This window comes from Vicia villosa, linkage group LG3 (assembly GCF_029867415.1).
Source record: "Vicia villosa cultivar HV-30 ecotype Madison, WI linkage group LG3, Vvil1.0, whole genome shotgun sequence".
NCBI lineage: Eukaryota > Viridiplantae > Streptophyta > Magnoliopsida > Fabales > Fabaceae > Vicia > Vicia villosa.
This window is the reverse complement of record NC_081182.1, coordinates 69,320,926-69,343,499: the sequence shown is the minus strand read 5'-3', so window position 1 is coordinate 69,343,499 and position 22,574 is coordinate 69,320,926. Positions and strand designations below refer to the sequence as shown.

At 34.8% G+C, this 22,574-nt stretch overlaps 2 protein-coding genes and 1 non-coding gene across 3 annotated transcripts; all 3 read left to right on the top strand.

Moving 5' to 3' along the window:
* The first annotated feature begins 12,814 nt into the window (after positions 1–12,814).
* Positions 12,815–12,896, top strand: TRNAS-CGA (transfer RNA serine (anticodon CGA)). The gene has a single exon. It is a non-coding gene; the product is annotated as a tRNA-Ser (tRNA).
* Positions 12,897–16,211: 3,315 nt separating this feature from the next.
* LOC131661800 (autophagy-related protein 16-like) lies at positions 16,212–19,168 on the top strand. Its single transcript, XM_058931435.1, has 5 exons — positions 16,212–16,398; positions 16,484–16,658; positions 16,837–17,018; positions 17,133–17,328; positions 17,980–19,168. Exons 2-5 carry the CDS (start codon positions 16,524–16,526, stop codon positions 19,000–19,002), a joined length of 1,536 nt encoding a protein of 511 aa, XP_058787418.1. The 5' UTR covers positions 16,212–16,398; positions 16,484–16,523; the 3' UTR covers positions 19,003–19,168.
* Positions 19,169–20,491: 1,323 nt separating this feature from the next.
* On the top strand, positions 20,492–22,367 carry LOC131661799 (vignain-like). The gene is made up of 4 exons (XM_058931434.1): positions 20,492–21,001; positions 21,211–21,446; positions 21,536–21,676; positions 21,934–22,367. Exons 1-4 carry the CDS (start codon positions 20,554–20,556, stop codon positions 22,195–22,197), a joined length of 1,089 nt encoding a protein of 362 aa, XP_058787417.1. The 5' UTR covers positions 20,492–20,553; the 3' UTR covers positions 22,198–22,367.
* The last annotated feature ends 207 nt before the right edge of the window (positions 22,368–22,574 follow it).

Below are 22,574 nucleotides of genomic sequence, written 5' to 3'. Positions count from 1 at the left end.
AAATAATAAAATAGTAATAAAACATGCCACATGGAATTAAAATAAATAAAAAATAAATAAAAGTTACAATTAAGACTGTCACGTCATTAAAAATAATTTAAAAAATAAAAAATTCCAAGTAAGTCTGCCACGTCATTAAAAATTATAAAAAATAAAAAAAAATTCCAACTAAGCCTGCCACGTCATTAAAATTAATTTTAAAAAATAAAAAAATGGTTGCCATGTCATTAATTTTGATGATTAAATTTCTTGAAGGGGCAAAATAGGGGAATCTTCATATGTTAGGGGGCGAATTCAATTTTTTTTTTTTACAGGGGCGTTTTTCAAACCTCGCCCATATGGCAGGGGGCAAAATAGCTATTATCCCTTTTCGATTTGATCATATCAACCTTCTAGCAGTTTATAACAACTCATAATGTAACTAGGTATGGACTGGACCACCGATTTGATTAGCACCTCCCTCCCTGCACTAGACAACGCCTTTTCCTTCCACCCTTTTAGCTTTTTCCAAACTCTATCCATAACAAAAGAGAAGATTTCCTTCTTTGATCTCCTAAAGACAACAGGGAGGCCTAGGTATCTCGAGTGAGTCACCACCTGCTTAATTTTCATCAAACCGCATAAGGAGTTCATGCAATTCACATCCATATTTCGACTGAACGAGACCTCAGATTTGTCGAAATTAAACATTTGACCAGAACTCTCATGGTACTTCTTCAGGGTATTCAATATAACCTCCTCCTCCTTCTGATTTGCCCTAGAGAACAGAATGCTGTCATCTGCGAAAAAAAGGTGGGAAATAATAGGAGCTCCTCTAGCAACCTTGATCCCGTGTATATTATTGAGGCTAGCCTCTTTGGATAGAAGGCTCGACAGAACATTAGCAAAAAGGATGAAAAGATACAGGGATAATGGGTCTCCTTGGCGAAGGCCTCTGCCAGGAGAGAAAACTCTAGAAGGCTGACCGTTAACAAGGATTTGGTATGAAAAAGAAGTCACACAGTTCATGATTAGGGCAACAAAGCTCTCAGGAAATCCCATAGAGGAGAGCATGATTCTCACGAACTCCCATTCAATTGTGTCGTAAGCTTTCGATATATCAAGTTTAATTGCCATGCTCCATTTTTTTCCTTTTGTTTTCTTCTTAAGCCAGTGGAAACATTCCATTGCAATCAAGCCATTATCAGTAATCAATCTGCCTTGGATAAAAGCACTTTGCTCTTGATCCACGATGTCAGGAAGAAGCGGTTTCAGCCGATTGGCTATGCATTTCATTAAAATCTTCATAATAACGTTACAGAGGCTAATGGGCCGGAAATCACTGGGCACCTTCGGATTCTTGCGCTTAGGAATAAGGCAAATAAAAGTTCTATTAAGACTCGGAGGGTCTTTGCCATTGTTTAGGATATCAAGGACTAACTTCTCCACCTCCGCCCCCACAATATGCTAGTATTTCTGGTAAAAAAGAGCTGGGATCCCATCAGGTCCTGGGGCCTTCAGGGGTTGCATCTGCTTTAGAGCCTCCTTAATATCCCCAATGTCAAAAATCCTACTGCACCAGTCACTTTTTCCCCATGAATTCTGTCCTTCACAACATCACAAATAGTTTCAGAACCAACAGACCCTGCATAGGTAAAAATGCCACCAAAATAATTCAAGAGCACTCTCTCTATGTCTTCCTCCTTTCTCCACCAGGTACCATTACCATCCTGAATATTTGAGATGGTATTCGTAGTCTTCCGTTGGGATGCCTTTCTATGGAAATTTTTTGTGTTTCTATCCCCACACTTCAGCCACATAGCTCTGCTCTACTGTCTCTAAAGCATTTCCTCAGTTGCTAGAAGGTCATCCAACTTGCTATTGAGCGTGCGAATATGATCCTGATCAGTATCCGAAGTATCCTTCATTTCTATCTCTTTGATCTCCTCCTCAATCTTCAGAATCTCTTTTTTTAAATTATTCCTTTTGTAATTCTCAAACAGCATCCCCAGGGATGCCACACCTTTCAACTTAGCCTCCGGATCTCTATGCAACGACCACTCTCTTCAAATTGCTTCTTCGTATCTCTCATCTTTCGTCCACAGCTCCTCAAACCAGAAGACATACTTTATCTTCTTTTTCTGAAACTGGGCTTGCGATTCTAGTTCAATTGCGAGGACCATATGATCAGACGTTCTCCTAGGAAGGTGCCTTACCCATGAATCCTACTGCACCAGTCAATTTTTCCCCATCAATTCTGTCCTTCACAACATCACAAATAGTTTCAGAACCAACAGACCCTGCAGAGGTAAAAATGCCACCAAAATAATTCAAGAGCACTCTCTCTATGTCTTCCTCCTTTCTCCACCAGGTACCATTACCATCCCGAATCTTTGAGATGGTATTTGTAGTCTTCCGTTGGGATGCCTTTCTATGGAAAAATTTCGTGTTTCTATCCCCACACTTCAGCCACATAGCTCTGCTCTACTGTCTCCAAAGCATTTCCTCAGTTGCTAGAAGGTCATCCAACTTGCTATTGAGCATGCGAATATGATCCCGATCTGTATCCGAAGTATCCTTCATTTCTATCTCTTTGATCTCCTCCTCAATCTTCATAATCTCTTTTTTTAAATTATTCCTTTTGTAATTCTCAAACAGCATCCCTAGGGATGCCACACCTTTCAACTTAGCCCCTGGATCTCTATGGAACGACCACTCTCTTCGAATTTCTTCTTCGTATCTCTCATCCTTCGTCCACACCTCCTCAAAACTGAAGACATACTTTCTCTTTTTTTTTTCTTTCTGAAACTGGGCTTGCGATTCTAGTTCAATAGTGAGGACCATATGATCAGACGTTCTCCTAGGAAGGTGCCTTACCTTCAGAGGATTAAATCTATTAAGAAAAGGAAGATTTGCCCATCCTCTATCAATCCTGCACTGGATGAAATCATTGCCTTCTCTCCCATTAGCCCAGGTGAAAGGACAGCCTTCAAAGCCAATATCAATCAACCCACAATCATCCACTGTATTCCTCCCCCAATCCAATTGACTCGCGGTCCTAGGAATGCCTCCAGATTTATTAGTGATGCAAACCATGTTGTTAAAATCACCGAAGCATAACCACATATCATCCACTGGTTTAATCCTCCTCATAAGCCCCCACGTCTCCCTCTTTCTGTTCTCTTCAGGGAAGCCATAGAAACCTTAAAGATGGATCTTCTCCCCACTAATATCATCCATAAAGGAAGCAGCAATATGATTCTGAGAAAATGAATGTATCGTAAGATCCAAATCCTCTCTCCACAAAAGGGCAATCCCCCCTGCTCTATTTCTACCATCACCACTGCAGCTAACCCCCAGACAGTTCATGAAGCCACACTTATTCTTGATTCTCACCATCTCAACATCTGATAATCGAGTTTCTGAAAGGAGCAACACCTTGGGATTTTCCAGATTTGTGAGCCTTGACAAGGCTCGAACTGTACGAGGATTCCCTAACCCCTTACAGTTCCAACTGATAATTTTCATTAGTTTAGGCGGTGTTGGCTCTCCAACACCACCTCTGGTTTAGTTTGACGAATGATCCTCTCTTCCCTACCTTGGCCCTTTAGCTTCTTCTCTCCACTTCCGCCCCTCTCAACAGTGCCATCCACAATCATAATGTCAACCAGCTGCCTCTTTCCAATTTCTTTCTCTAACTTTTCCTTCTCAGTCATCACCTTCTTTGCAGACGGTCGTCTCTTCCATTTCTTCCGCTCCACTTTGCTTTGTTTAGCAGTAGAACCACCTTTTTTTGCTGATATTGATATTTCCACTGCGCCTAATGATTCTGCCATTGCTTCAATCTCCCTGTGGTTTCCCACCAGCTCCTTGTTTATTGCTTGTTGTTGCTTTTCCCTCTGACCGAAAGAAGCTTACCCTCTGGATTGCTCCACTTCCCCCTCTCCACCATCTTTCTCCTTCCCCTTGACCTCACATCTGCTTTGGCTCGATGAGATGTTGAACAGGCTTTTGGTGCAGGAGCTTGAGTTTGAGTCTTTCCTTTGTTGATCCTCTGGAACTTTTGGAAGTGGAGATGACTGGAGCCAGGCTCCGTAAGATAGTTCTTGTTCGTCCAACTCTTCGAATCCTTCTTCACTGAGATCCCCCACCGCTTAACAATCCTTCATCTGGTGCCCAAGTCTGCCGCAGATGAAGCAGAATGTTGGTAGCCTTTCATATTTAAAATGGACCCTCAGGTTCTTCTCCTTGAAACGCACCATTGTGCCACGTTTTAGTGGCTGCTTTAGGTCAATCTTCACTTTAATGCGCATGAACCTTCCATTTTTGTGAGCTTCTTTCTGGTCCACATCTTCATATTCCCCCAGTATCCCTCCAAGTTTCTTAGCCATCGCCTTTGACCGCAACATGAGAGGGAGATCATAGATCCGAACCCAAAAAACCCCAAAGTGCATGTGCAAATTTGAGGGTTGTTTCTCCCCCGACACCCGGTTAAGAACCAAGAGGTTCCTGTCAAAACTCCAAGGTCCATTCCTTAGGACGCTTTCCAGATCTCGTTTTGTGGCAAATCTGAACAGAAAGAGATTTTTGCTAAGTTCATGGGTCTCCACCAGATTCTTCAGCCTCCACGCCCCTACCATTGTGCTTGTAAAAGCTCTTGTATGAAGTTGTTGTCAATCCATAGCTTCCCTGCAAGCGTCCGTTGGAAAATCTCCTCCCCACAAACCTCATCCCCATCCGCCGTGATTCCCTCCTCTTCCTCCTTTGATAGCGGGATATTCTTCCACTTATCCATCAGGCCAAACTACTGAATAACACAATGAGCAAGTGATATAATCAAAAGAAGAAGAAACCAAAATTCTACTAGAGAAGAGAAATAATCATTAAGATTGAAAAACCAACCAAAGAACTGGAGAGAGAAAACTTTTCAAACCCTAGAAAGGATAAGATAAGGATAGACACGTTAAGCATCTAGAGAGAAGTGGGGCACTCTCTCACTAGAAACACATGAAGATTTCATTCTATGAGGATAATGACATTATCACTTGTCCCTTTATTAAACAAAAAATTCATCTAGAAGGGTCCAATTATATTAGGAATTAATGCTATAAGAGTCTCAGAAATAGAAGAGTGAAGGTTACTTGTTACAAAAATATCTGATATAAATTGGACAACATCATATTCAATTATACTCTAAAATTTATCAAGACCCATACGTCTTAAAAAGGTGAATTTAATTCATCGTATAAATAACTTATTTTCTTTGGAGTTTTCTAGTAAGGATCAGAACAATAGTCGAGTCTTTCAAAATTATTTAATTATACGCTATTGATCATTGAATTTTCATCATTCGATTATAGTTTTACATAACTGTATAATATGCATGCTATTTTCAAAATTTTAAATTGAATATGTTTAAGTGATGGATGCCTTACAAAGCTTGACATGTTAAAATAAACATTTTTTACTAAGAAAATATTATAATGGAAGTTTCTTGCATATATAGATATATAATTTAATATATACCTGTGTTAAAACACAACTGTATAAAGGTATGATGAACGGAAATTTAGTACTAAATAATGTACTTCTTATTACTTGTAAATGATTATCCCATGTTTGAAGTTTTATATATCATATTAAAAGAATAATGTTGTTTTTAATTAACAAGGCTAGTTTATTATTGAAACTAAAAGTTTCATTCAAACTAATTAAAATAACAATGTTTTAGCAAGAAAAAGTAATGTTGTTTTAGGTAAACTATTAAAAATTTAGTACTTGTTTTGGGCTGGCCAAAAATTCAATAAAATAAGACTCATTCATCTCACTTATTTCATTGAGTGTAAAGTATAAATATAATTACAAGAAGATTTCAGGTAAATAGTCTTTCCACTCTTACTTCGATTTTTTTGAATCATAAACTAACTTGAGAGTTAGAGTGTTAATCATGCAGGAACCCCCCCTCTTTCGGTCTACCGTACCAGAGATAAGTAGCACTAGTTCAGGATCAACGTCTCTGATTCAAGATGTGTCACGATCGCAACTTTTGGTCGAAGAAGTCGTGTCACCTAATTGTATATGAAGGTTCATTTCACTATAACTTCTTTAATCTTCTCCATTTATGATTTCACAACGGAATAGTGGCGCAGTCTATGGGAGTCGACTTCTGATTCCTAAGATTTCCATGAGGAAAAGTCCAATACTCAGATCTAGAATCTGAAAACATCTCTAAAAGCGTATTTGGTGAAGAAATCAAGGTTCTCTGAAGTTGATACTTCAAATATGTGGCGATTTGATCCATCAAACTCCGCTCCAACTTCAATTGATCGTTCATATTGATCTCGAACCACCGCAAGAAGACGCCAACAAATATGCCCAGATCTAGATTCAAATCTACAATATTTAGATCATTCAGGTCTAGTTTGAGCTTGAGTTGACCAGGAATCTTGACCTGTAACTCTCCCCAAGGCTTCTCAATAGATCCCCTCAGATCCAGTGTCGGATATGCGGAGCTAAGATTGATCGAGTCCCATTTCGCCTCCGACCCAACAACATTTTGGGTCCATAACTACCAAATAAGTCCTTGGATAGATCTCCAAAAATTTGAGTTTGGATTCATCACAGATTCGAGCAAAGACAAAAGAAATAGCATGCGAGAGACGTCTCAACACAAATGCTACCATGGTCGGCCCACGTCGAATGTCTCATCACCGTAAAAGCATCACGCCAGATGTCTCATCATCATAACAATTAGAGTTCGGTCCCGAACAATCACAAGGTATTCGGGACTACGAAATGATAAGGGAGTTGTGAGGAGACTGGCATCTCAGGGCATGGGGCAACTCGAGAGATCACACGGTTGGTCGGGTATCAAATTAAGTGGTGTAAGTAAATGAAACATGGCTCTCTATTGACTAGGGGTGGCAAAGAGGGTTGCTCGCCTCGTTTAGATTTGCCCCATTTAAGCCCTACTAAAAGTGGGGTGGGGGTAGGACGGGCAAACTTACGTGTCTGAGCTCAAAAGTTAAGTTCGCCCCATTTACTAACGAGTTGGTGGTTTGGCGGGCCGGCCCACCATTTTTTTCTTCTTTTTTTAGTTTAAATTACTAATTTATTTATAACTTTTAAAATAATTTACTACTCGATGCTATTATATTCTTGATGCGCTTCTTTCTGTCTTGATTCCTTTTTAGGGCATCAAAGTGTGAATGCACGTAACAGCAAACGTAGATGCAACCAATGTAGTTGATGCCTGCACTAAAGATTTTCGGAGTGCTATCGGAGACGCTTTCCACGTGTGACTACGGAAATCAATACCTACAATGTTGAGCGTCCCTCAAGATTTTAAGGGGCCTGTCAGAGACACTTTGCACATCCAACTACAATAATCAATTCCCCATAGTGCCGAGCGTGTATAAATATTCCATGGGTGCTATCAAAAACACTTTACACGTCCGACTACAACCATCAATTCCTCATAGCTCTGAGCGTGCCGAAATATTTCAGGGGTGCTATCACAAATGCTTTGCACGTCCGACTATAAAATGTTGGACATGTGACTTCAAGCATAAGAGGGGGTGAATTGTGTGTTTCAGAAAAACGCGGTTTTGAAAAACTTTACGGGTTAAAATAAGAGTTTAAAAATATTTTAAAATACCTAAGCAACAGAATGATAAGTTGCATAATGTAAGGAGCTGAGGGAAAGAGAGAACACTGAGAATTATAGAGATTCAGTCAACACAAAAGGACCTACTCCTTTTCCCAATAATTGATCTTGAGAGTATCCAATAAAAATTGAGAGATTTTAGTAAGAAATACTCATGAACCCTCTTATACAAGAAAGATTGTTGACTTCCAACGGTAGATCGAAGAGATAGCCAAGTCCATCAAACCCTAATACTTAGGTTTGAATCTTTATCCTCTTAATCGCTTATGCTTGATTTGTAAGTAGACATTAATTGTCATCATCAAAATTCAATGTCCTTGTTAAAAGCATATCACTTGCAAAACAAGGTTCCACATTCTCCCCCTTTTTGATGATGACAACACATCTCTCAAGGGAGGTGGCAAAAGAAAACAACACATATGTGTTTTGAGTAATTAAACTCCCCCGAGTTAGATAGAGAGTATACTCTACCCCCTGAGAGTATACTTCTCCCTTTTATCAAAATCAAAAAGGCGGATAAAGATGTATTACGAAAAAATAAATATGTAAACATGAGAAATTTAGACATATAGAGAAGGAAAAAAAATCATTCATATTATTGCTAAAAATTCAAATTACTGAAGGGAAATTTACGGAATTGAAATTACAAGAATGGAAATTGCTGAATTGAAACTTGCGGAAAGAAGGAAATAACACTAAATTTAAACATAGGTGAGACTATCCTATGCCATAAGTATCATTATTCCTTTCCATGAATTTCTTCATGTCCTCAGCTATAGTTTGGAAAATTTTCTGCACCTTGTCTATCTTGGTATCTTCTTCGTCCATCAGTTCATCTTCTCCCTTTTCCTTAAATGAAGAATCTTCCTCTATTTCTCCATGATTAATGTGGATTCTCGATAGGTGATTCTATGTTTGTTGAGTCTTTTGTTCCCTTCACTATGTTAGCATTTAAGGTGGCCAGAAGTTTTATGATTATTGGTCCATAGCATAGCCCTGTATATGGGATTTCTTTGCATTATATCATGTGGTTGAATATGCTATTTACCTAATAGGTTGGTATTTCTTAGGTTAGGAGTCACGGGGGTACTACATCTTCCTTAATTGCATAGCCTTGGTTTATGGTCCTTGAGAAAAGAATTCTAGTTAAAAGGTATAGGAGGATTCCAACCTTTGGTTTCAAGTGAATGGATCTGAAGGGAAATTTCTTCTTTTCCATATGATTGATTACGAGGAAGTTGATGGTAGTAGAGTGCTTGTAGTTTTTAAAACCTATTGGCTTAGTGTAGGTTATTCCTTCAGTGGACAATTCAAAATTCTCCCAAAATGATCCTTATGAAGTGCGATTTCCACTCATCTCACATATATTCTCAAGTAAGATCCTAAGAGTTTTAGGTTTAGGTAGAACTTTTTTACTAAGCTTGGGAAGGTCCTATCAAGAATTTGGGTTAAGATCTCTTTGAGGGAGGCTTGGAAAATTTGGTGATAAGGCTTATGACTTTTCAAGAAACTTGGTCCTAAGTACCAAGGTTGGATTACTTTCTTAGATAGAATTGTCATATTTTCTTTATGCTTGTGGTTTATCAAATTATAATTGAAAGGATTTATTCTTGGTTTTCTTTGGGTTTTTGACTTGAGGAAACCATGATGATACTTATGGGAAGAAAAATAACTCACACAAGAGAAGATGCAAGAAGGAATGAGATGTAGGAAATAATGAAGAGAGGTGTACCTATTTATAGTGTGTCATCTAAAGATTTGATCGTGTATTTTTGGAAAGCATTCGATGTAGATTATGAAGGTTGAAAATCAAATCAAAATATTTCTAAATCAGGTCTGCTAATTGATTAGCTAAGAAATTTAATCAATTATATTGTTAGATTTATCAGAGTTTTGTGCGATCTTCATTAAATCTGGGATTGGATTTGCTTGAGTTACACATTTGGCTTATATTTTATTTGAAAAACTTTGTCCCAATATTTTCTAATTGCTTGTCATAACGTGCTAACTGATTGGGCTTGCGTAATTCAGCCTCCTTGGGCCTTGTGCTGGATTTGCCACTTTTTTGTACCCCAATTTATCATTATTTGCACCCCTTTGCTATAAAAACACTAGAATACTCATCTTTTGGGTTAGAAAATAATTTATTTAGATGAGAAAAATTAAATTCATTATTTTAAAGAGTTAATTAGATTTTGCGATTATTTCAACTTTAAAATAATGTATACATCTTTTATCAAGAATTCATGATAAATATTTCCTTAAAGGGAAAACACCAAATATACTATTGTGTGTCCTCCTCTTCACATTGTTGGTAAAAGCCACAAAATGAAGAAATTCATTACATACATATTCATTCAACTGATCGCTAAGGATCATAAACCTTGTGATATTCTCAAATATTGTGCTTTGATCACAACGATTGACACTTTCCATCATCGTTCATCCTCAAATCAGAGACTTCATAAATTTTGTATACCTTAGAAGTATATTATTTCTTTGCACAACTTCATTAATAATCGTCAAATCTTCAAGCTGCAAAGCATTCCTACAAAATACTAAGGTTTCATCTTTGGAGCCCATATCTTCTTGGGACTAGGTGCATTAGCCATAATGGATCTAAGGTTGTTACCTTTAGATTTTTACAACTTATCAAAACAAAAAGATTATAAGTGACCTATTCTTTTACAGTGTGTGCACTTATAGAATAGACATTTCTTTCCCTTATGATCTATACCTTTCTTAGATTTTCAATCCTTTTTAAATCCTAATCCATTGCTATTTATGGAAGATATTTGACTTGATATAGTCAGATCAAGCTTCTCTTTCCCTCGAGTTAACTTTCCTAAGGTTTCACGTGAATCAATTAGTTCTTCTATAAGGGAGTCATATCGCTTACATTCTTTTCTCGAATTTCTAAGCTTATTTATTTCTATCTTGAATGAATTATTGATTTCATTAAGATGTATTACAGATTCCTTAAGACCTATGGTACGTTCTCTCAATTTATCATTTTCTTCCACTAGTTGACCATTCATTCTAAATAGTTATGCATAAGATGGTTTGATACCTGGAATGATATTTCCTTTGTAAGGTGCCTTTAAGTATATTCCATCTTCTTCATTGGAAGAAGATTCTTTCATAATTCTCCCGGAGGTTAACGACTCTCCTCTTTTTCTTCGTTCGAGTATTAAAGAAATTTCTTCTTCTTCTTTTGTCATTCATTAAACAAGAGGGTCCTTCATTTGATGTTGAATCTTCTAAGGATCTTTCAACTATTGATTATGTTCTTTTGAAGGATTGCACATTAGTTTTATGATAGGAGTATGATGAAGGTGATGATTCTTCGGCTTGTACTCCTTCATCTTTGAATAATTGAATTAGTTCATTCAACTTCTTTATAATTTCCTTCTTTCGCGGTTTTTCTTGAAATTCACGAAGGCTCCAATATTTTGATTTAAGAGTTATATTAAATTTCCAATTTTTAATTCTTAAATATATATTAATGATATAGTTTCCAACATAATTTCTAATGTTTCTAAACTTTGAAAAACATCAAAGGGTGGTAACTTTATCTTCTTCGCCTCGTGTGTTCATCTTCTCTTGTTTGATACTTGGAGAAACTCAATATATCATTTCAAGAGTATCGATTTAAGAAGATTTCCTCCCAAGACATCTGTTGCTGAATTTTAGAAGAGGAATCATAAGACAATTGTTAGAGTTAGGCAGTGGTTGGACTTAAGTTTGTATCTACATGTTGAACTTAAGTTGATGCGGATAAAATGTGGAATAAATTAAAAGAGTTGTATGAGTGCAAGAATGTGCAAAATAAAACATGACAGATCATATGAGTGGGCTTCAAAATATTATGAGTTAATTGCAAACAAGTGGTATTAAGATGGATCATGAGTTGCAAGCCTTATTATTGTTAAATTCCTTTTCTAATAACAGGGTAGTTCTTGTTGTGTCACTTACAAATTTTGCTCCAAATGAAAAATTGGTAATGTCGGTTAATGATAATATTTAATGAAAAAAGTTGTAGAAATAGTTTAATTATTACACTTATTTAGTATGATGCTCTAACTTTCGAGTTATATGGAATAAGGTAAATTGTAAATTTTCATAACCATGAAAAATATAGAATCACGCCAAGTCAAAAAGAAAGTTAGAAATTAGAAAGGAAGTTATATGCTACAATTATGGAAAGATGAGACATATAAAAAATAAATTAAAGGTTCCTCAAGGGAAAATATCCAAGAGAAAGATATGAACATAATAAGAAGAAAAATGCTAAAGACAAAGTTGTTATGTGATTGTGATATCTATTTGTTTTATGATGATAATTCCATGAATCTGGCATGTCAAGATTCAAATTGGAATATTGATTATGGTGACTTATACCATGTTATTCCTAGGCATGTTCTTTACATCTATACTCATGGTGATTTTGACACAATAAAAATGGGAAACAAAGAAGTTAGTGAAATTGTTGGTATAGGTGATATCTTGGGTTGAAATTGGTATGGATACAAGCTTTAGCCGAAGAATGTTAGACATGTTCTTAATAGGGCCGTCTTTGAGGGCGTGCAAGGCGGGCTACCACACAGGACCTCAAAATTTTCACAGTTAAATTGTGTTTAAATAAGGCCTCATAAATCTTTGTTATTTTTAAAATTTGATTAAATAGGGCCTCTAATTATTTTTTTCAATGGTTAAATCATGAGTAACCTACACAGGGCCTCAAAAAATTTGTGACACACTTGGTTCCTAATATTTGTCTCAGCTTGGATTTTGTTAAAACATTAGTATATTGAAGTTTATCACACTTATTTTGGTGCAAGTGATATATGTAAGATCACCAAAAGATCAATAGTAGCAGTAAAGGGGCAAAGTCTCACAACTCTTTATATGGTGCTTTTAAAGTTATACAAGGAAAAAGTGAATGCACTTAAATATGCATCTAATAATTCATAACACACAATCTTTGATAACTTGAGTGTGAAAGGACTCCTCATTCTTTCAAATGAATATATACACTTATTTTAGTTAGGAGACCAATATGAATCTAATGTAGAGATAAGAGACTAAAAATAATAATTTTGATTGATTAGTTTGTTCAAAATATTTATCAAATAAATTCTACAACTATTGTGGCTCAAATACCAAAGCGTCAATATGTCCGAGTGGTTAAGGAGACAGACTCGAAATCTGTTGGGCTATGCCTGCGCAAGTTCGAATCCTGCTGTTGACGGTTTTGTAAAAAAAAATTAAAGACTAAAATAGTTAATTTTTCTTTACTGAATTCGAATCATGTTGTTGACAATTTTGTAATAAAATAATTTATTATTTAAGTGAATTCTTAATTATTCAAATCATTTTTATGTCATTTTAAAAAAATAAAACTAGGTGAGTTAAGGTTACGGACCGCTGACCATTTTGTAATAAAAGGTTATTCTTTGAATAAATAAATAATTGAGCAAATTCAAATTTCTCATGTATTTTTTATAAAAAAAGTGAATTGGGCTAGAGGTCATTGCTCAATGAATTAATCATTTTTCAAATCAGATTTATTTATTTTAATTTAGGGGAATATATATCCTATTTTATGAAGTCTACCTCACACTTTTGAAAATTCGTTTTTATTGATGTTTGAAAATGTATCTTCGGATAAAACTAAAATCACACCAGTTTTCATATTTCGGTCAGCCATCTTATTTCTGTTAAAATATTTTTTAAAGTGAATTCGGAGATGCATCTCTGTAAAATCTTTTGTACTTATTTATTGTGTTTTTATTCACTAAGTTGATTTATTCAACAACCCAGTGACAATTTCGGAATGCATATCCTAACATGTCAAGCGGAAAATTGAATAAAACAAAAATTTCTTCCTCACGATCAAACTCAATTCACTTTCAAAACCCTTACAAAAATTTCTTCCATTCTCAATCAATTTTTTAACACCAAAACATTATTATTGTATTTTATCACATCTAAGGGAGCAAAAGAAGTTGAAATTTAAGGTAAAATTCATTCATTTCATCTCTCCTTCCTTACATTAATATGGTTTTAGAGCTAAAAAAAGAACGCTGAATCCGGATAAGTATTTCCGAAATAAGTTTCACGTGTTCCGGAGATGTGACTCTGGAGTTGCCTGATACTTTGAGTTTTAATCTGTTTTTCTATTATGATTAATATTAGATATGATCTACTCGAATGTGTCTCCCAAGGCTAGTGTGAAAATGAATGTTAAACCTGATGGAGCGAAAGATGATGTTAAACTGGATAAAGTGAAGGATGATGTTAAACAGTGTGCTAGACTTTTGTTGTTAAGTAGATGTAAGTGAAAATTTACAAATAAACAAGAGTTTTTTGTTCGTGAATATATGCTACAATGGGTTCGCATGGAGGCCGGGAAATTAGGGCTTGGCGTTGTAATAGAAAGGTTTAACAATGATTCTAATAGAAGACAAGCATTTGTAACAATGTGATGCAAAAGAAGTGACACATACCAACTACCGACATGATATACATTATTCTTATTGATCAGATCATAATGGCATGTAGAACTTAGCATTGTTTGACTATTTACAAAGGTAATGCGTAAATTTCACTTTGTGGTTGGTTGTGGCATCCCACATTCAACTCATTGTCTTCTATTTCACGATATGTTTTAGTTGATCTCATCCTTATATACACAATTGTTTTCAAATAATATTTCCGCAATCTTTCCTCTCTTTGATTACTATAGCTACAATAATAAAACACGATCTTAATGCCCAATTGTTTAATTTTACACCATTTTGATAGAGTTTAAAGTCTTAACTACTACTCCCTCTGTTCCATAATGAGTGATTTATTTAGAATAAAATGGTGTTAAAAAATGAATGACTCATTTTAATTTCCAATTCACTTTTTTCAATTCTACCGTTTACTAAATAAAAATTTCATCATTTCTAATAGATAATAAAGGCAGTATAGTAAAAACCCTATTCTCTCTTACTTTTATACACTTTTCTTAATATGTGTGAAATGATGGGCTGAATCACTCATTGTGGGACGGAAAGAATATGATAGAGTTGATTAAATGTGAGAAATATTTAATTGAATTTTATTCTATTGTATTCATACTCGATTGCATGTAATGCGTGAATCTCACTTAGTGGTTGATTGAGGCACCCCACATTTAACTCATTAACTCATTGTCTCCTATTTCGCATCATGTTCGGTTCATCTCATCCTTATATACACAACTTTTTTTAAATCATATTTTAACAATCTTAGATCTCTTTGATTAGTAGAGCTAATTATCATCAAACATGATTGCAATATCTAGTTGTTTAATTCTACTCCATTTTGATAGAGTGTAAAATCTTAACCATTATGATAAATTTTAATAAATTTGAAATAAATTCAAATGACTCTTATTCAATTGTGTTCATATTTGACTACCTTGCCATTAGATGAAAAAACCTCATTACTAACAAACAATTATAACACAAACATGATGTTTATTTTGGGTCGGTAACACAAGCATTATGTTTATTTCAAGGTGACAACTTATCTCATAAAAAAAAAGTTGGCTAAATACCTTTAATCAATCAATTAGTAATATTTAATTTTAGAGAATATCACATACACTCCTTGATTCTTCCGTCATCCGACAAAATTTCAATTATAACCCCTATTTTTATAGATGCACATCTGAAAATATTTTTCTTTTAAAAATTGATTTTTTCTGTAAGTATAACTACATAAGCGTTAAAAACATAAACAGAATGTTCCATAGATGTATCTACTGAACATTCTAAATTCCATTTTTTTTAACAAAAAATGAAACATCAAAGTACAATTTATACGATGTTTACGATATATTCTTTTGGTGTACTATTTTCCATGGCCTTAGGGTTTAGGGTTTTAAAAAATGAAACATCAAATTATAGTGCAATTTATGCTATGGATAAAATGTATTATTTTGGTGTACTATTTTCCATTGCTTAAGGATTTAGGGTTTAAAAAAATGTAAAATCAAATTATAGTGCAATTTATACTATGTATAAGATGTATTCTTTTGATGTACTATTTTCCATTGCCTTAGAGTTTAGGGTTTATGGCTTAAGGTTTAAAAAAACGGAACATCAAAATATAATAGAATATTTCGTAGGTACATCCACAGACTCTCGTATGTACATCTACGGACCATTCTGTTTTTAACTTGTTCCGTAAATACATCTACGAAAGATCTACGAAACTAAAATAATTTGAATTTCCCTAACGTTCACTATGTTTTTTTACGCTTCCGTAGATGTACCTACGAAAAAACCAAAGTTTTAAAAAAAATACTTATGAATGCAAATCTATGTAAGCAGAGAAACATTTTTGACAACTCGTATAGTGGGTGAGAGACCCAAGGATGGGGCAAGAGGTTCACTAATTTTATCTTATTTAATTATTTTTTAAATAATATAATAAATAATAGTATAATATTTTTATTACAATAATAGTATATTGTACCAAAAAATAAAAACTCACCTTATTTAAATTTTAAAAAGAAATGATTACAAAATTAGTAAATCCCAAAATTAGATTTCAACGATCGGAGCTTGGAAATGCCACTCCCGTGAAATTGAAGTTAATAAAAACTCCTGCTTCCTCATCTTATTGTTATCAATTTCTGTTGTTGTAGTCATGCTTCTTGAAGTCAAGGCTCGAACAATCTTTACCAACAAATACCAAAATTCCAAACTATCATGAAGGTAAATTCATCTCTCAAACCTTCAATTTGTTGTCGGTTTCAAATTTCTTGCACCGTTTGATTTTATTTTCTTCGCAATCAATCAGGTGATATTCGCGGTTCGGTGATTGAATTGGTTTTTATTGCATGGCGAAGTCAAATGAAGAAATTGCAAATGAAGCTATCAAACGCGCTTTGAGGTCTCTACGGAAGCGGCATTTGAGCGAAGAAGGAGCTCATGCTTCTGCTTTTGCTGCTCTTTCTAGACCTATTGTTTCTCAGGTCCCTTTTATATGCTTTTTTAGGGTTTTTTGTGAACTTGATCATGAATTCATAATTGGTTACCCTTGTTGCAATCCCTAATTAGTTTGTAGAAATATCATTGGATCCCTAATTAGGAACTTGCTTTTAAATATTAGATGTTTCAACTAAGTTAAATGTTGTATTTGTGTTCCTATAGGGCTCTGAATGGAAAGATAAAGCAGAGAGTCTTGAAGTGGAACTTCAGCAATGCTACAAAGCTCAATCCCGAGTATCTGAGCAGCTTGTTGTGGAAATAGCTGAATCCAGAACTTTGAAAGCTTTGGTTCAAGAGAAAGAAACTGAAACTGCTGATTTGCAAAAAGAGTGTACCGAAACAAGGTTGCTTGTTTTCCCTTTTATGTTTTTAATTCCAAAAGTCATGTATTCTTATTTCTTTCTAGTTCAATTTTTTTTGCTTATGAGTTATGAAAGTGACTCAAATAAATTTTGCAGGGATGAGTGCGTGCAATTGAAAAAGGACTTGGAAGACAAAATTAAAGCTCTTGAAGTGGTTCTGAGTGAGAATGCAGAACTTAAAATACAATTGCAGCAAATGACAGTTAGAGCCAAGAATGCTGAAACTGAAAATAAGACATTGGTAGATCGCATGATGTTAGAAAAAATGAAGAACGCTGAACAACTAAATGAGGTTATAATACATTATCATTCTCCATACGAACATTTGAAATAAAATTGTTGTTTGTACGTATTCTCCATATGAACACAGGGCCTGTTTGGATTGTTTGTGAGAACTTGTGAAAACAACTTATGACATTGTTCATAAGCTGTTTTTAGCTTATTTTCATAAGTTCTCCAAGATACCATATAAAAACAGCTTGTACGGAATAATTTAACTTTATCATATCTCTTGCTATAGAAATAGTTTGTACTTGGTGCTTATCATAAAAACCGCTTGTGTTATAAGCTGCAAAAAGCTATTTATTCAAACAGGGCCATAATCATTTGAAATAATAAAATTCGGCCAGATAATCAGATTACAATTTAGTTCATTTGCCTTTAATCTGATACTTGTGTCATGGTCTTATTTGTAGGCGTCGGTTACATGAGAATGTTACATTATGCCACTATTGCATCTATTTTGAACTTGTTGTGTGATTGCGTGAAATTTAGATTGTATGCCGCCGAGTCGAATAATTGTATGATTGTTACAACATTAGTCTAAGTTTCTTACATTTGTAGCTCCCTCACTAAACTGTGATGATATTTTAATTCTATTAGCTTCATGGATTCTCAATGTTTCACTGTGTTGATATAACTAATATATTTTCTATAAATTTAGGCAAACCAACTGTACGATGATATGATCAAGCAACTAAAGGCTAGTGGCTTAGAACAACTTGCAAGGCAGCAAATAGATGGCATAGTTCGCCGAAGTGAACAAGGTGCCGATGCCTTTTTACAATCAAACATCCCTTCCACATGCAAACACAGGCTCCAAGCACATGAAGGTGGTTGTGCTTCCATATTGTTCGAGAACAATTCTAATAAATTGATTACCGGGGGACAGGATCGAACAGTTAAAGTGTGGGATACAGATTCAGGATCCTTAATTTCCAATCTTTATGGATGCCTTGGCTCTGTATTAGATCTCGCCATCACCAATGATAATCGATCTGTTATTGCTGCTAGCAGCTCAAACAACTTGTATGCATGGGATCTCAGCTTGGGTCGAGTCCATCATACCCTTACTGGCCACAAAGATAAAGTCTGTGCTGTTGATGTCAGCAAGGTTTCAAGCCGTCATGTTGTCAGCGCAGCTTACGACCGCACTATAAAAGTTTGGGACTTGATTAAAGGTTATTGCATTAACACAGTCATCTTCCACAGCAACTGCAATGCTCTTTGCTTCAGCAGTGATGGACAGACTATATTTTCCGGCCATATTGACGGAAATCTTCGATTATGGGATATTAAAACCGGGAAACTACTTAGCGAGGTTGCAGCACACTCATTCGCTATCACGTCGATATCTCTTTCTCGAAACGGAAATGCAGTATTAACCAGTGGAAGGGACAATTTGCACAATTTATTTGACGTACGATCTCTAGAAGTTAGCACCACACTAAAAGCTGTAGGAAATCGAGTGGCCTCTAACTGGAGTCGCTCGTGCATTAGTCCCGATGATCAAAATATTGCTGCCGGATCATCTGATGGGTCGGTCTATATTTGGTCAGCATCTAAAACTGATGTAGTCAGCACTCTGAAGGAACATACTTCTTCTATCCTGAGCTGTGCTTGGAGTGGGCTTGGAAGACCCTTAGCTTCAGCAGACAAGAACGGAGTTGTTTGTATCTGGACCTAAGGAAGTTCTATTTCTTGCATATATTAGCCGGTTTCGAAAAAGTATATTCATTTTTGGAACAATGTATATATTCATTTGTAACAGAAAAACAATTATGTTAAATCAATTTCATACTGTAATTACTGTAAAAACAGCTGAGGAATATAATACATTGGATTATGTTTTACGTTTACTCTTCTAGTGTTATTGTATAACTCCTCTGTTTTCTTGTAGTAACTTTTGTTCTGCACGCATCACACATGCTATGTGCAATTACGCTACGGAAGTGGTGGTTTCATGAAAACATAACAGATAATAAAGCTTCAGCTAAAAGGAAACAGAAAACAGTTTTTAGAAATAAATAATTGATGGTGGAAACCAATTCACTACGCCATGGAAATCCTTTAAAACAAGCAACAGCATCACGCTGGAGTCTAGAGTCAAATGATTGCTACTACAGAATAATAATAAATGTTCTATCACATTGCTTATGTCAATCAAATGGAATCTTCCCAAAATTGATACTCTCTCCATTTTTATTTATTTATTATAAGTTGTTTGAGAAAAAAATTGTATCAAATTATGAGTATTTTTGCAATATCAAAAAGTTATAAATAATATTGTTTTATTAAATCCTCAATTTTTTTTCTTTCAATTCTTTAAATTTATATTTCTAATACTATTAATGAAAAATAATTTTATAAAATTATAAATAATTTCTTTTTTCATAAAATAATGATTACCTATAAAAATATCAAAACCACTTGTAATAAAAAAACGGAGGTAGTTAGCAGATTATATAGATTACCTACTTTTGTTCAATTAACACAATTATTAACTTTAACTTCTAAAGAAACTAATTTATCCGTTTTAGAGTCCATTTAATTAAGTTACAAACAGTTGAGCATATGTTACGCACAACCCAAATTAAATTCTAAAAGCCATTCCAAAAGAAGTTTAAAATATTAAAAAAATAAATAAATTTTATTGCACTTTTTGCGAATGGTGTCACATACTTTCACTTTTTGGAATCTATTTTCTCACATCATTTACAAATCTTTCCAAAAGCAATTGCGAGTTATAACCCATAATACATATAAAAACTACACTTTCATTCAATTATTTGTAACACACGAAGTGTTTAAAAACCAAACGCAACATTGCACATTCCTCTCCCTTCCACCATGTTACTCATTAATGCAATAACGTAATCAGCCTGCAACAGAAAGATGATTCTTCAAGCTTTCAATAACAGAAACCATGCAATGCCACAGAAACAAAATAACAAACACCTTGTCATCACTTTGATAATTCTTAAAAAATAACAATAAAAATATCTCAAATCAATTTTTCTTGTTTTCACTCATTGAACCCTTTGCTTCCATACATGAACAACACAATTTTATCTTATTATAGCACCTCCATCATTGCACATTGTTGAATCCCTTAAGAAACCTTTTACTTCCTCACATTCTTTATTCTCCAATCCCCTATATAAATCATCCCTTGCTCTTTTTCTGTTTCATCAAACTTTCATTCAATTAACTATTTCCAAATTGCAAACAAAGAAGCATGGCAATTATGAAGCTATTGTTGATTGTTCTATCCATTGCTCTGGTTCTCGAAATATCCGAGAGCTTTGATTTCCACGAAAAAGATTTGTCCTCAGACGAAAGTTTGTGGAACTTGTATGAGCGATGGAGGAGTCACCACACGGTTTCTCGAAACCTTGGGGACAAACACAAGAGATTTAACGTGTTCAAAACAAATGTGATGCATGTCCACAACACTAACAAGTTGGATAAGCCTTACAAGTTGAAACTTAACAAGTTTGCTGACTTAACCAACCATGAATTTAGGACTATTTATGCTGGATCAAAGGTTAATCACCATAGAGTGTTCCGTGGCACAGCACGTGGAAATGGAACCTTCATGTATGAGAATTTTAACAAAGCTCCTACTTCCGTTGATTGGAGGAAGAAAGGTGCTGTCACTGATGTCAAGGATCAAGGCCAATGTGGTAAGTAAATGAATAGTCACTGTTTAAGCATGACAAATATTTTATGAAATCTTATTTAGCCCCAGTGTTAAATTTTGAGCTCTATGTAGTAGTGTGTCTTACATAGAGGATTCACAACTATAATGAATCTATTTTGAAATGGTTATTATTGATTATTTTGTATGATATCTTTTTATGACGTTGTTGTTTGTGACTAATGATTTGTATAGGTAGTTGCTGGGCTTTTTCAACGGTTGTAGCTGTTGAAGGAATTAATCAAATCAGGACAAATAAGCTAGTGGCCTTATCTGAACAAGAGCTTATAGATTGTGACACTCAAGAAAATCAAGGATGCAATGGTGGGCTAATGGAATATGCTTTTGAATACATCAAGCAAAAAGGTGGTTTAACAACAGAAAGCTATTACCCTTACACAGCAAATGATGGATCATGTGATGCATCAAAGGTGAATATTATACTTAGTTAACTTTGATTAAAAAAAATCCAATATAATTGACTGATGACTTTAATATGCAAAAACCATTCATGTTGCAGGAGAGTGTCCCAGCTGTGTCTATTGATGGTCATGAAACTGTTCCGGAAAACGACGAAGATGCATTGCTCAAAGCTGTTGCCAACCAACCTGTTTCTGTAGCCATAGATGCTGGAGGATCTGATTTCCAGTTCTACTCTGAGGTAAATAAGGGAATAGTGATATAAATATGGACACAATGATATCATACATTAGTATTATGGACCCTCTTAAGTTTTCAGAGACTGTACAGGTTAACCATGATTTGTCTGTGACAAATATTGTATGAGACAGTTTTAAGCCACAACTTAATCAACATTATGCGGTAGCCTGCCTTGCACGCTCTCAAAGAAAAAAGACTATCTTAATATTCAATTTTGAAACTAATGTGTATTTTAATTTTGTATATATACAATAACAGGGAGTATTTACTGGTGACTGTGGAAAAGAGCTAGATCATGGTGTGGCAATAGTGGGATATGGGGTAACTGTTGATGGAACTAATTACTGGATTGTGAGAAACTCATGGGGAGCTGAATGGGGAGAACAAGGTTACATCAGAATGGAAAGAAACGTATCTGACAAGGAGGGACTTTGTGGCATAGCTATGGAAGCTTCTTATCCAATCAAAAAGTCCTCTGAAAATCCAAGTGGACCTTCATCATCTATTAAGGATGAACTTTAAATGCTAATTTCAAATAAAATTAAGATGGATGTTGTTTATAAGTGTGTTGCAAATAGTATTATTACCTTATTTAGTTGTAATATTTGAATCTTGGATTTGATGCTAATGTATTATTTGGATATTTATGCTTATATATTGCACAAAGAAATAAATCTTTCAATTTGATTTAACATGTATTACATCATCTTGCAAACATCATCTATAGAGAAATAAGATTTACTACACCAAACAACAAACTTAGAAGTTTTCAATTCTTAGATGAACATCATCTTGAATATAAGTTGACCAAGTTTTTCCATACACAACACAAATACTAAAATATTTCGATATGATATTGTTCTACTTCAAGGAAGCTGGTTCATATTGTTCTACTTTTG

What these genes read in the sequence shown, in the direction of transcription:
- LOC131661799 (XM_058931434.1), top strand. Translation starts at nt 20,554, where the DNA reads ATGGCAATTATGAAGCTATTGTTGATTGTTCTATCCATTGCTCTGGTT. An exon ending in GATCATGTGATGCATCAAAG is followed by an intron (nt 21,447 to 21,535) that starts GTGAATATTATA and finishes TTCATGTTGCAG; the next exon opens with GAGAGTGTCCCAGCTGTGTC. An exon ending in ATTTCCAGTTCTACTCTGAG is followed by an intron (nt 21,677 to 21,933) that starts GTAAATAAGGGA and finishes ATACAATAACAG; the next exon opens with GGAGTATTTACTGGTGACTG.
- LOC131661800 (XM_058931435.1), top strand. Translation starts at nt 16,524, where the DNA reads ATGGCGAAGTCAAATGAAGAAATTGCAAATGAAGCTATCAAACGCGCT. An exon ending in AAAGAGTGTACCGAAACAAG is followed by an intron (nt 17,019 to 17,132) that starts GTTGCTTGTTTT and finishes TAAATTTTGCAG; the next exon opens with GGATGAGTGCGTGCAATTGA. An exon ending in ACGCTGAACAACTAAATGAG is followed by an intron (nt 17,329 to 17,979) that starts GTTATAATACAT and finishes CTATAAATTTAG; the next exon opens with GCAAACCAACTGTACGATGA.